The sequence below is a fragment of the Podarcis gaigeae genome, assembly GCF_964106915.1.
Source record: "Podarcis gaigeae genome assembly, chromosome: 4".
NCBI lineage: Eukaryota > Metazoa > Chordata > Lepidosauria > Squamata > Lacertidae > Podarcis > Podarcis gaigeae.
Window position 1 is genome coordinate 100,005,635 of NC_139677.1, and position 14,585 is coordinate 100,020,219.

At 46.0% G+C, this 14,585-nt stretch overlaps 1 protein-coding gene and 1 long non-coding RNA gene across 10 annotated transcripts in view; both read right to left on the bottom strand.

The window, feature by feature from the left end:
• The window catches only part of LOC310844042, a 207,123-nt gene that overhangs the window by 31,338 nt on the left and 161,200 nt on the right, over positions 1-14,585 (bottom strand). The gene's annotated exons all lie outside the window — the stretch shown is intronic.
• FCHSD2 (FCH and double SH3 domains 2) overlaps positions 1-14,585 on the bottom strand; it is a 149,568-nt gene that overhangs the window by 5,385 nt on the left and 129,598 nt on the right. For 5 of the 9 annotated variants that reach the window (XR_014563583.1, XM_083736591.1, XM_083736590.1 and 2 more), the window contains exons 14-18: positions 10,439-10,573; positions 7,587-7,670; positions 7,246-7,423; positions 4,913-5,133; positions 1,308-1,437 (exon numbers count right to left, since the gene is read on the bottom strand). Coding sequence is in view for 8 of the 9 variants with exons in the window: in XM_083736591.1 (XP_083592717.1) it covers positions 1,308-1,437; positions 4,913-5,133; positions 7,246-7,423; positions 7,587-7,670; positions 10,439-10,573 (748 nt within the window). In the remaining variant the exon portion in view is untranslated. Of the gene's footprint in view, positions 1-306; positions 671-1,209; positions 1,438-4,912; positions 5,134-7,245; positions 7,424-7,586; positions 7,671-10,438; positions 10,574-14,585 lie in introns of those variants that run through there. The other 4 variants (XM_083736592.1, XM_083736589.1, XM_083736588.1 and 1 more) reach the window with 2 other exon arrangements.

Here is a 14,585-nt window from a genome sequence, read left to right on the forward strand (position 1 = left end):
GGGACTCGGTTATCTTTGCTCTGCTCCACACAAAGCACTCCATGCCCTTGTAGACAAGGGAGGAGGGGAGCCAAATACAGTAGGACTGGCCGGCTCTTGTGAATCTGTTGCAGCCTCAGCCCCCACCTCCTCCTCAGCTGCCTGTCCTGCGTCTGCAGTGCTTCCTGCCTCTTCTTCCTCTCTCTCACTCCAGCCTGTTGCTTGTTCAGCACCCAACCATTCTGCCCCCCCTCCCTTCAAACTCTGACCTGTCTTCAGTGTCCCCACCACTGCCACTCCCTGGGCTCTGAGCCTTCCTCTTCTCCCACCATTCCTCCTCGTCCAGCCAGTCCCTGACAATATTTGCTTCCAGACGAAATCGGTCACATAGGCTGCACCACTGACATGCTGAGTGGAGAACTTTGGGATTTCAAGCCTTGTGTAAGAACATTAATTTTGGGGGGACTTTTTTCTTTTGCAATGGAGATTCATAAACTTCAGGGATGTGTGTTTTCTGTGTGGCCACATAAGAGAACAACACCTCATTCAAAATTTAACATTCTGAGAGTCTTTATTTTCTGGTTATCCACCGCCGCTGCTGCCCCAGCTCCTGGTGTATGCAGGACTTTGAAAAGTCAGAAGTGCAAACCCCAGTGGTTTGCATTGCTCCCTGCTACACCATACATTAAACCTGCTCCATCTTCTGACGGAAGTGACTGGCAGAGTCCAAGACCGGGGAGAGGAGATGGTGGAAGAAGATTGGAAAATTTAAAGTCTATATATAGAAATATTGTAAAATTAATGAGTGATAGAAAAATGTTGGAATGAAATTTTATGGCCTTAGTAGAAATGTTATAAGGAGTTAAGCTTAAATAAGTATACTAGTTTTAATGGAAATAAGATTTAAAATATGTTAAGACATTTATATGATAGAAAATAGAGAAAGATGGAAAGGAATTGCTGAAACAATTAATGGAAGTGGAATACAAAGAGGGAGGTGAGAGGAGGTCGATGAAACAAGGGAATGAAAGATAGAGTATGGAAAAGGTATGATGTATGCTTTTAAATTGTTTTTGTTTTGTTTTGTTTTGTTTATTATGTTTAGTTTAATGTGTTAAGGTTGTGTTTTGTATTGTTTATATATTGTATTGTTTTCTTTTTTTGTTTTCTTTCTCTTCTTTCTTTTTTGTAAGCTTTAAAAATAATAAATATTTTTTTTAAAAAATAAACCTGCTCCATCTTCTTACAAAATTTGGCTATTCTCTCATGCAGGGTACACAGCGACACCCAGGCTTTCATCTTAGCATTAGAGCTTTCATCTCTCTTACCATTTGTCGTTGGAGACCTTGGGAAATACTGGGAGCTTCTCTTATCAGGGCTGTGGAAAGGACTGGTTGGAGGCTGGTCGTAGAGCGGCAGTGGCGCCAGAGAATTCTGGGGTGCTGGAGATGGAGATACCTGCAATGCAAGGAATAAACAGTAGGAAGAGCTGCAACAAAGTAAACCGGGTGGTTTCTGCCTACAAAGAGTCGGGCCTGCATAGTAGCCTCTTTTCAGGGTTATCTTAACAAACCATTTCAAACGACAGGAATAGAAGCATTCATTCATTCACCGTAATTCTGCGACTGGCAAAAATGTTTTGTTATTTATGAATACTATATCCAAGACCGATTTGTCACAGTGATCCAAGGTGAGCAAACAACAAGTTAAAAGGATTACTTTGTAAGCTGCTTTTGGCTTCACAGGAAAAAAAGGAAGAAAGGCAGACATGCGTTTACATAACAAAAGCATAACAATTCTTTTTTTAAAAACCCAATGCATTGAAAACAAATTTAAAAGCAAGACCCTGAAATTGATATTACTGTATTTTTCGCTCCACAAGATGCACTTTTTCCCTCCTAAAATGTAAGGGGAAATGTGTGTGCGTCTTATGGAGCGAATGCAGGCGGGAGGCTCTGCTCAGCGCTCCCTTTAAAGTGCCGCGTGGAGCGTGTGTGCGGCTCTTGGGGGCTTTTCTGCGAGGTGGGAGAAGGGAAGCCCACCAGTCCCTTCTCCCACCTTGGGGGAAAGCCCCCAAGAGCCCCACTTCCTTTAAAGAGCCACACGGGGCTTTTCCGCGAGGTGGGAGAAGGGACTGACGGGCTGCCCTCTGTCCCTTCCCACACCTGCCAGGCTCTGCTCAGCGCTCCCTTGTAAGAGCTCCCTTTCGTCCCTCGTCCCGCTTCCCTGGGAAGCCAGCAGAAGAAGCACTGCACAGCTATCGCTCTTGCTCTGCTAGCTTCAGCGAGAGACGCGCAGCTTGCTCTGCTGGCTTCTCAGCAAAGGAGGAGGGATGGAAGGGTTTAAAACAAGAAAAGCAAGAGCCGCCTACGTGTTCTGCGCAGAATATTTTTTTTCTTGCTTTCTCCCTCTAAAAACTAGGTGCGTCTTATGTTCAGGTGCCTCTTATGGAGCAAAAAATACTTAAAAAACAGCAGAGATATAAAATATCAAGCTGGAAAAATCTACACTAAAAAGCAGAACGGAATAAAACAATTTTAGGGAGGCCGGGAGGGTTCATGTAGACCTCCTGAGGGAGATAACTCCACAGCTGGAGATAGTTTCATGGGCACATCTGCAGGGCATTTGCAGAGCTTCCCCCAAAGCTCCTTGCTCAGTGAGATCTCCCTCTGTACCAGAGAACCCACAGAGCTCTGGGCTACAGGCCTCTCCACCAATTAAGCAGTGTCAAAGAAGTGTGTGCCCTCGTGTGTGTAAATGCAGCATGGAGTTGCAGCCAAGTCCAGTTCCATGGCGTGTAACTGAAAGATGCAAGTGGCCAAAAGCACGCATTTGCCACGTGCGTGATTTACAGAATCAATTTGCTACAGCGAGGATCCGAGTTCGAATCCCCGCTTGACTATTCTTTTTTTAAAAAAAAACAAATGCATGGGTTGCTTCATAGTGCAAAGCGGTTAAAGTGGTGGAAAAGATAAAGGCCACGAAGTTCACTAGGTGTGTTTTCAGCCCATGCCGCCACACAGGAATAGCCCCACATGCATCACCCTTCGCTCCTTGGAGAAAGAGGAGGCAACAAACAAACAAAGGAAAGAGGTTTTTAATGTAAAAGAAAGCAAGGAAGCAAGTTCAACAATAAAAAGTTGACTCACTACCCCAAAATGAAGGCGCATTTTTCAGAAATGAACACGCTAGGCTGGAACTGCAAGAACTGGCAATTCTTCTGCTGCCAAGCTCTGTTTGATCTCTCAATGTACCACACAGAGATTAATTACAGGAAGGAGACGGGGAACTTCCTTCTTCTGCCTCTTATTTCCTTTTTGCCCCTCACCACTCCTTTCATTCTTTGTGCAACATCTGCTGTTAACCTTTGCCAATGTTCAAAGCACGATTAATATTAAATGGACTCGGGCAAAGAAAGCTGAGGGCTGGGGCCTTCGTTTGCAATTCTCCAAAAACCTCCTATTTACGCAGGCATTTAAACATCTCTCGAGCAGCTACTGCCCTGAATCATAGGGGAAAAGTTAGGATCAGGTGGCTGTTATAACTTCCACAAAGGGATCCCAGGGTTTTGATGAGCACTTACAAAGACTAAGGAGCACAGAGGCACTGAAATAAGTGATTCTTACTAGTTCTGTCAGCCCATAATGTGGTCTTGTCCTTGTAGAGCAGGTATGGGAAACCTTCAGGCTCAGCATACCTGAAGGAGTGTCTCCACCTCCATTGTTCAGGCCAGACACCGAGGTCCAGCGCTGAGGGCCTTCTGGCGGTTCCCTGATTGTGCAAAGCAAAGCTACAGGGAACCAGGTAGAGGGCCTTCTCGGTGGTGGCACCCGCCCTGTGGAACGCCCTCCCACCAGATGTCAAAGAGAAAAACACCTACCAGACTTTTAGAAGACATCTGAAGGCAGCCCTGTTTAGGGAAGCTTTTAATGTTTAAGAGGTTATTGTATTTTAGTGTTTTGTTGGAAGCCGCCCAGAGTGGCTGGGGAAACCCAGCCAGATGGGTGGGGTATAAATAATAAATTATTATTAAATTATTATTATTATTGGTTCCACAGGCCAGATTTTCATCGGGGCTGGCTTCACAGGTCAAATTTGATTGGTGGAGGGATCTGCCCATCTGTCCATCACTTGATGTCACAATGACATTCAGGATTTCAAAGCACCTTGCAACCCACTGCTAAAACAAAGCCCCTCCCCCATTTTTAGCAGGCAATTCTGATGCAAACCGCTTTCTGGATCAGGAAGGTGTTGTTGTTGCTGTTATTAACAACAACAACAACAACAACAATTTTATTATGTATAGCCCACCCATCTGGCTGGGTTTCCACAGCTACTCTGGGTGGCTCACAGAACATTTACATTGGTATCACCTGTTAAAATGAAGACTCCCCCCCTTCTTTTTTTAGCAGGGGTTCAGAAACGGGTTTACATGGGATCCCCTGCTAAATGAGTGGGGGCGGGAAGGAACTTTTGTTTTAGGAGAGGGATTTCCAAGCAAGCTCTTTCTGGAATCAGGAAGGGCTTTGCAACTTGCCAAGATGAACGGAATTGAACCCTGCTGCTTTGGCTGGGCACCTCTGTTCCCCCGACGGTGACGCACACATGTAGGTGGAGCTTCTTTCAAATATTACACCTCTGCTGGACGTGTCATTGTGCGGAACGCTGCAAGCAGACCTTTTCGACAAATCCAGCAATCAAAGCTTGCCAGTGTTAAAGCAGTATGCCACCTGACTCCTGAGCTAGGAGAGGAAGAGATTAGCTCCCAGATACTTGCCTGCCTTTGTTACAGTGTTAAGGGCACTCTCTGAAAAGCACAACTGTCTAGTGAAACAGGGGAAATGTGGCAATTGCTGATTACATTGTGGCTGACCAAGCCTTTGTCCAGTCCCATGCATGCCCATTCAGGTCACGGGCAAAATTCTTCCCATACCTGAGCATCCACAACGCACTGAATCTCTCCATTTTCTGAGGCGGTTAGCTCTTCTACTAGTACGGATGGGAAGACCCCGACACATCCGTTGAACTCCCCTTCCCAGAAGCCATCATCGTCCTGGTTTTCTTTGTTCAAGATCCGGATTATCGCTCCCTCCGGGAAGGACAGTTCGTCGTCTGTCTGCCCCTCGTAATCATAAAGTGCTTTTACAAAACATACTGGGAAAGAAATGGCAAATGTCATGATACAATAATCTGACAAGGTTCGAAACGTGTTTTAGCTGAATGTGCTTCCTAGATCAGTTTCTGCTGGAATCCTAAGGGTGGCTCCTGGAGCTTTTCCCAGCACAGCTATACAGTGATACCTCGGCTTACATATGCTTCAGGTTACATACGTTTCAAGTTACAGACTCTGCTAACCCAGAAATAGTACCTCGGGTTAAGAACTTTGCTTCAGGATGAGAACAGAAATCGTGCTCTGGCGGCATGGCAGCAGCAGGAGACCCCCATTAGCTAAAGTGGTGCTTCAGGTTAAGAACAGTTTCAGGTTAAGAACAGACCTCCAGAACAAATTAAGTACATAACCCGAGGTACCACTGTACTTAAGTTTCTATCCTGCCCTTCATTAGTTTATGATCCCAGAACGGGTTACAGAATACAACAAAAATACTCAAGCAGCAGGCTAAAATGATCAGTTTGGAGTCAAATATTAAACAGGCAAGTTTTCCCCCGGTGACAAAAGCTGGACAATGGCGGTGCTTGTGAGAGAGGTTTACGGATCATTTGGGCTACCATTTATCTTTCGATAACACCCACAATGCAACTGGCTGTTCCTTTGCAAAGTATAGTTGTTGTATGCAGTTGCTGTATGCAGGTATCAGGTGAAAGATATGAAAGATCTTAACACTTGCCTTTGCAAAATATAGTTGCTGTATGCAGGTATCAGACGAAAGAACTTAAGACAAGGATTCCCGGAATAATAACTTGTTTCACCCTGCTGGGCTTCGTCAGCATAGTATGCTCGGCTGTATGCAACTATACTTTGCAAAGGCATATGTGGCACATCACAAAGAAAAAGTTCATTTACTGCAAGTAAAGGTAAAGGTAAAGGTACCCCTGCCCGTACGGGCCAGTCTTGCCAGACTCTGGGGTTGTGCGCCCATCTCACTCAAGAGGCCAGGGGCCAGCGCTGTCCGGAGACACTTCCGGGTCACGTGGCCAGCGTGACATCGCTGCATCTGGCGAGCCAGAGCTGCACACGGAAACGCCGTTTACCTTCCCGCTGGTAAGCGGTCCCTATTTATCTACTTGCACCCGGAGGTGCTTTCGAACTGCTAGGTTGGCAGGCAGTTACTGCAAGTACTGCTCCTTAAAGTTGTCGCGTCTGACACTTGTATTCGTAAAGACATACGTGGAACACAAAAAAGCTTCTATTTCGACATTACATATATAAGAACTGATCTATTTGTATTTCCTGTTCAAATGTTGGTCTTTAATTAAAAGGTAAAGGTAAAGGGACCCCTGACCATTAGGTCCAGTTGTGACCGACTCTGGGGTTGCGGCGCTCATCTCGCTTTATTGGCCGAGGGAGCCGGCGTACAGCTTCCGGGTCATGTGGCCAGCATGACTAAGCCGCTTCTGGCGATACCAGAGCAGCGCACGGAAACGCCGTTTACCTTCCGGCCGGAGGTATTTATCTACTTGCACTTTGACGTGCTTTCGAACTGCTAGGTTGGCAGGAGCAGGGACCGAGCAACAGGAGCTCACCCATCGTGGGAATTTGAACCGCCGACCTTCTGATCAGCAAGTCCTAGGCTCTGTGGTTTAATCCACAGCGCCACCCGTGTCCCTGGTCTTTAATTGCTTCTACTTAATTTGATAATGTGAAAAGAGGTATGTTTATATGATGTATAAAGCAGTGTTTCCCAACCTTGGGCCTCCAGCTGTTTTTGAACTACAATTCCCATCATCCCTGACCACTGGTCTTGCTAGCTAGGGATGATGGGAGTTGTAGGCCAAAAACATCTGGAGGCCCAAGGTTGGGAAACACTGGTATAAAGAATTCCTATAGTTAAACACAGCCAGTTAAGTTGTGGGTGTTATTGTCAGTTGGATTTACGTAACTATAGGTTTGATAGTGTTGTGTACCACTTATCTTTCAGCAAACAAATCTGTTCTTAAACATTGCTTCCATTTATCTATGGCATGTTTTCATCACTCTGCAAACTGCCTTTGAGTAGGAAAGAGTGCGACTCAAAACTTATGGAATAAACGTTGGCCACTTGAAGGACTGGAGCTCATCGCAAAACACCAGAAGTTGCTGGCACTCACCGCTGGAGTCTCCGTTGAGGCTCCCTGAGACCAGCTCGGCTTCCGTTGAATTACTAGAAGTGTGAGACCGACTGTCCAACGCCGCCAGTGATTGCAACATGCTCAGGAGACTGTTGGAAGTTGGGAACTGCAGATACTTCTCTGGGACGTAGCCCACGTGGCCAGACTTATTCCGTGCCTGCGGGAGTTGAGAAAATGAAAGGCTTAAGAGAAGGGGGCAAATGGATGGAGGAGCATATATAGACACCTTTCTGTCTTCCTTTTCCATTAAAAAAGGGGCAACCTACCACCCGCCACGGCCCTTTCAACATGCCACAACGACAGGAAAAGCAAAATGATACCTTTACCCAATCTTCCATATCTCCATCTTCAATAACTTCCAAAACTTCATGCTCCTCAATGGTTAACTCGTCTGGTTGGGAAGCCTGTGGTGAAGGAGGGCGATAAATATCTTGGCATATAGATACTAAGGCTCAGGAAAAGGCAACTTGTAATGGGTCAGTCGTAGCAGGGGAAGGATCAAGGATGCCACTCCCTGGTTGAAGCAGCCATCAAGCGATTTCTTGAAATCTATTCACAACTGAAAGAGTACCTTCTCCCGTATTAACCAGGTGCAGTTAATTATCACGCTTCCTAGAAACTTATTTCCTCAGGATGTGCATGCCCCCCCCCCCCAAATTCGCCTTGTATTTGTAACCTGGTCATTAAAAAAAAATAAAAATCTGCCAGAGATGGAAGGTCCTACCAGAGAGGAATGGCAAGCTAAGCTGATGGACTATGCTGAAATGGCAAAGCTGACTGGAAAACTCAGGAACCAAGAGGACAAAAACTTTAAAAAAGGATGGGGAAAATTTATAACGTATCTAGGAGACCACTGCAAGCAGATGGAAGCATTAGCAGGATTTTAATTTCACTTGTAATGTAGCAGATACCATGGATAATTTGGATTGACATAAAATATAGAGTATGGAATAATATGCAGTTGTAAATGTTGATAATAGGACCCATAGAAGGGGTTGGGGGGGGGGGGGAGTCGCGAGATTCAGAGTAATCTCTATATATATGGATATGCATTTGGATTGTTATAATTTTATATTTGTAAAATCAAATAAACACGACTTAAAAACATCAGATCTGTTTATATGCCAATCTTTGGTCCCTCTGCCTCGATGTGTGCTCTGGATTTGAAGCCGCGCTATAAAATGAAGCTCTGTGTTCCTCATTCTCTATAGCGTAGAACCAAAAAAACGACGGTCGGCCAATTGGTGCCAAAGAAGGATAGAACATTTTTTATGTCTGCAACAACAGCAGCAAGAATACTCATTGCGAAGTACTGGAAGACGCAAGATCTACCCACTCTGGAAGAATGGCAGATGAAGGTGATAGACTACATGGGACTAGCAGAAATGACTGGCAGAATCCGAGACCAGGGAAAAGAGTCGGTGGAGGAAGACTGGAAGAAATTTAAAGACTATCTGCAGAGGCATTGTAAAATTAATGGACATTAGAGTGATGTTGGATAAAAATCAAGTGGTTACCAGCTGTAATGTAGAGATTAAGTAATAAGTCATAATAAGTTACAACAAGTTATAATAAGGATTTGCTGAATTAAGAATTTGAATTGGAATACAAAAGGGGGAGGTGAGAGGAGGTCTGGGAAACAAGTTAATGAAAAGGAGTAATGGAAATTATATTTGTTTTTAATTGTTTTTACTTTTTTTGTTTTGGTATTTTTGTCTTTTTTGTGTATGTTTAATTTTTTGTATCAACTGGAAAACTTAATAAATATTTTGTATATATATAAAAATAGAACCAAAAAACGACTATGGCTTTTCTCACTTTTGGAAATCTCTTTGGGAACTGCGTTGAAAGGTAGCCCCTGAGCAGCACATTCAGGAGCTGCTCCTCTGAAAGGGGCCAGAGCCGGTGCAAAACAGTCCCTTCCTCCAAACGCAAGTGGATTCCTTCTAACCGAAACCTAGTGCATCACAATGAGGCTCCCATTGATGTCAAAGTCGGTATGATCGTTTGCTTACCAAGGCCTCTCCTCTTCCCGGAGGGGAGGGGTTGTGAGTGGGAGCAGCTTCCCGCAGCAGCAGGGAGGCGTATTCGGCTCCCTGCTTCTGATTCGCCCCGCTGCCGCGACCATGCCCTTCAGCCGGCCAATAGGGCTGGCTGGTGGGCGGGGTTAGCTGCATTTAAGCAGCCGCATGCTCTGTCCCCAGTCTGTTCCTGCTTGCATCAGATCTCCCTCCCTCCCTCCCTTTAGGTCAGTTTCCTCTGCGGATTGACCTTGCTATGGACTTCGGTTGGTTGCCTTAGTTGCCCAAGGGACCTGGTAGGACTTTTTTTTATCCGTTTGGCAAATTGGCACCAGCCTCTTGGTTTTTTCGCCTACCTCGTAGCAACTCATCAGAACTTTGGCGGTTAGGCATTGGAATATGTGTACTGTGTTGGAGGGTTGGGTATGCCCATCATCTACCCCTCCTCTTTTGGGTATTCCGTTAAAGGAATCCAGCGGTCGTGGATCCTGTCCAAAGCCCTGCTGGTGGCTAGGGCCATGGCACGACCCCCGGTGACGTCATGGGGGAGCTTCCAGTTGTATTTGCATCAACAAGCTCCTCCCACTGGTTGTTAACCCTGAAATGACTCCTTGCTGAGCAGGGTGGAGTCATGTATTGCTGTTTTATCCAATGCCTAAGCCAATACTACTCACATGCTGTAGCCAATAAAGTTGTGGCCTTATTTTGCCCATTAACCAAAAATAATGTGTCTTTGTGTCATATTACAATCCTATGCGGTCCAGTATACCTGAAGGAGTGTCTCCACCTCCATCATTCTGCTTGGACACTGAGGTCCAGCTCTGAGGGCCTTCTGGCGGTTCCCTCACTGCGAGAAGCCAAGTTACAGGGAACCAGGCAGAGGGCCTCCTTGGTGGTGGCACCTGCCCTGTGGAACGCCTTCCCATCAGATGTCAAAGAGAAAAATAACTACCAAACTTTTAGAAGACATCTGAAGGCAGCCCTGTTTAGGGAAGCTTTGAATGTTTAATAGGTTATTGTATTTTAGTGTTTTGTTGGAAGCCGCCCAGTGTGGCCAGATGGGTGGGGTATAAATTATTATTATTATTATTATTATTACTGTGTGGGTGGCGGGTCCTCGACTCACAACAAGATCCCACCCTTTTACATACCTTGTACGAGTAAACAACTTTGCAGGTCAACGGGTAGTTTCTGAGCGTACCAGAAGGACTGGAGCTGCTGTCATCGAAAGCATCCATGCCATCTTCTAGCTCTTCCCCTTCCTCCTTTTCCATGTCAACATTTAGCTAATAGGAGAGAGATTGGAAGAGGAAAAACCTGTCACAATTATAAGGTAAAGGGACCCCTGACCATTAGGTCCAGTCGTGGCCGACTCTGGGGTTGCGGCGCTCATCTCACTTTAGCAGGAGCAGGGACTGAGCAACGGGAGCTCACCCCGTCACGGGGATTTGAACCGCCGACCTTCTGATTGGCAAGTCCTAGGCTCTGTGGTTTAACCTACAGTGCCACCCGCGTCCCGCAATTATACCTACAACCTAAAGGGAACACCAGCAGGACATTTGCCAAGTGAGGATCCAAAAGCAAAGGCAGAAAGGGGACCGAGCTGTTGAGATAACAACATTATTTGCCAAGAAGCCGTTTAGGCACCACTGCTGCCCAAACAATTTCATTCTACCTTGGATATTATCCCAGCTGTGTAGTCAGTTATGAAAAAAAGCACCAAATCAAAAAGGTGTGAATTGCCTTGTACTCTTTCTCGATGAATGAGTTAGAAAGCGACCGACAAGTTGGCCTGTGTGATCCTTCCCTCCTATGGAAATTTACTCTGTGTGTCTCTCTCCTTCCCTCTTCTACGTACAGAAGCAGCTGCACTACTTTGTGGATGGCAAACCTCTCCGATGGCCACGCACGTGAATCTTCCACCTCCTGTTCGGAAGCCCCGAGTCGCTTGCAGTACCTGCCATGTCTCAGTTTGACCATCCATGGAGAAAAGCATTACCGTATTTTTCGCTCTATAGGACACACTTTTCCCCCTTCAAAAATTAAGGGGAAATGTGTGTGCGTCCTATGGAGCGAATGCAGGCTCCTTGGCTTCAGCGATAGCAACACGAAGCCTGGAGAGCGAGAGGGGTCGGTGCGCAGCAACCCCTCTAGCTCTCCAGGCTTCAGGGATAGCTGCCTGAAGCCTTTGGAGCGCGGCGGGAACTTGCGCTGCGATCCAAAGGCTTTGGGTTCCTTTTGCTGAAGCCGGGAGAGCAAGACTCTCCTGGCTTCAGCAGAGAGGGAGAGCTGCGCAGCGCCCCTTCAGCGAAGCAGGAGGAGAAATGGAAGGGGCTCCGTTTCTCCTGCCGCTTCGCTGAAGGAGCGCTGAGCAGAGAGGGGGAGATTTTTTTTTCTTGTTCTCCCCCTCTAAAACAAGGTGCGTCCTATGGTTGGGTGCATCCTATAGAGCGAAAAATACGGTAGTTTTTTTGTACGCAGGGAGAGGCTGTAGCACAAAGAGAGTCAGGAATCTCCTCTTTTCCTCCCATCAATCGAAAAATCCTGGAAACAACTCTCTCCAGACAATCCTGGCTCGGCATCCTCAAAGGAACGGAATGTGACTGCTGACAACTTCAGCGTGCACCACAGACAGTGCAGAGTGCTGCCAGCAAACAGAAATGGCTCTATTTTGCATTTCCTATCTTTTGGTGTTCCAGCGCTCTGGTCTTTATGCCAGCGTTTCCCAAACCTCTGATATCTGGGAGGACTTGCAACATGACTTGAATTGAAAACTGGAGGCATGCTCCATTCTTTCACATTCTAAGCCCTTAGGGTCCAAACTTCTAGCATTTTCAAGTTTTGTAACCCATATGGCCTTAAGACAACAGTATGTTAATTATGTGGGACGCAGGTGGCGCTGTGGGTTAAAGCCTCAGCGCCTAGGACTTGCCGATCGAAAGGTCGGCGGTTCGAATCCCTGCGGCGGGGTGCGCTCCCGCTGCTCGGTCCCAGCGCCTGCCAACCTAGCAGTTCGAAAGCACCTCCGGGTGCAAGTAGATAAATAGGGACCGCTTACCAGCGGGAAGGTAAACGGCGTTTCCGTGTGCGGCTCTGGCTCGCCAGAGCAGCTTCGTCACGCTGGCCACGTGACCCGGAAGTGTCTCCGGACAGCGCTGGCCCCTGGCCTCTTGAGTGAGATGGGCGCACAACCCCAGAGTCTGTCAAGACTGGCCCGTACGGGCAGGGGTACCTTTACCTTTACCTTTATGTTAATTACTCCTCAGTTTCCACATGAAGAGGCAATTGACAATCAGATTATCCAATGGATTTATGGACCCTAAATGCCTGAGAAGCTTCAGGCCAGGAAGTCCTGGAACTGGAGATCTCCTTTTTAAACCAAGAGACTCTTTCCAGTTTACATGAATTTGTGGGGAAACATATAAGAGCCTGGATTCTGCAGCCACTTAGGGCCCTTTTACACAATCACCTATGCTGAGCAGCTTGCAATGCAGTTGTCCAAAAAGATTTAACCGGCTCTGGTAGGCCTATCTCCCAATTCCATAAGCAGTCGCCAGGTAAGTCAAGAAAGAGGTGTGGCAAGAGGCAGGATTTTGATCTCACTTGTAGTGTAACAATTATCATGGAAAATATGAATTGATATAATAGTTAGAGTGCGGAAGAAGAAGCAGTTTTAAATGTTTAAAACGGGACTCCAGGGAGGGGGTAAGTCCTGAGATTCGGAGGAATCTCTGTATATGGTTATGTATTTGAAATGTTAAATAATTTTGTATTGTAAAACCTAGTAAAAATGATAATGATTATTTTTTAAGAGTCACATCCGGACGTTATGAAGTGTTTCTCTGTGCACATGAGTACAGCCGTGCCTTGGAAGTCAAACGGAATCCATTCCGGAAGTCCGTTCGACTTCCAAAACGTTCGGAAACCAAAGCGCAGTTTCTGATTGGCAGCAGGAAGCCCTGTCGGACGTCCGGCTTCCAAAAGTAGTTCGCAAACCGGAACAGTCCCTTCCGGGTTTGCGGCATTTGGGAGCCAAAATGTTCGGGAACTAAGCTGTTCCAAAACCCAAGGTACAACTGTATTTGATCAAGTGAGGCTAAGCAATGGGATGTCAGCAAAGCATATGCACAGCTCCAAAACAGCCTGGAAGCCACTGCTCCTGCACAGAGAAGCTGGAATCCCAAGAAGAATGTCAAAGAAATGCCAACCTGCAGAACCCTCACGCTTCGAAAACATCACTTTGAAGCAGAATAAACATTTTAAGAAATAAATCAATAAATCAAAGAATGCTAGCAGGATGTAACTGAATAGGAAGTGTACTGGACATTCTACTGAAAGTTTAAGATTCTAAACCAAAAATGTTTTTTTTAAAAAAACAACCACCAATTGGAAGCCTGCATTTATTTATTTTTTAATGTGCAATACAACTGCTGGCAGCCTGTAAATGTCACAAGCTAGAAGCTGGCTCCACTCTGCTGCAATTGCTATTTGCCAGTTCAGCAGCTTGTAGTCCTATAAAACGTGGAACACAACCAGACTGTGCCTACAGACACCTTTGTTGTAATTTAAAACACAGGGTGATAGCTACCTGAAGTCATGAACAGCCTAGAGAACCACCAAAATGAATAGACTTAAGTTCATTTATTTCAACTGTCTCTTCAGAGTATGAGTAATTTTGGGTATCATTCGTTTAAAAACATGCTCATTTGTGAACGGCAAACATTTTGAGGAAGGTGGGGGAGAGGTGCTTAAATGTGCAATGTGCAAAGCAGAACAAGCAGTATTCAGGATATAGGAAAACTAGAATTGGAATAAATTGTAAATTTTGAGGGCGGGAGGAGGAAGTTATTATTGTGGAAAAATTCCGAAACCACATTCAAAATTGTGAATAGCCAATCCATTTATGCTTGATGCTCTAATTGGATCTCTTGATCTTTCTAAAATGAATCTGCAAGAACCTATGTGTTCATAAAGGGCAATCCTCTCCTGTCCTACATTTCTGTGCAAGTATATGGGAAACTGCCAACCTAGCAGTTCCTGCCAACCTAGCACTTTGAAAGCACGTCAAAATGCAATTAGATAAACAGGTGCCGCTCCGGCGGGAAGGTAAACGGCGTTTCCGTGTGCTGCTCTGGTTCGCCAGAAGCGGCTTAGTCCTGCTGGCCACATGACCTGGAAGTTGTGCGCCGGCTCCCTCCGCCAGTAAAGCGAGATGAGCGCCGCAACCCCAGAGACGCCCACGACTGGACCTAATGGTCAGGGGTCCCTTTACCTTTACCTATATGGGAAAGTTGGCTG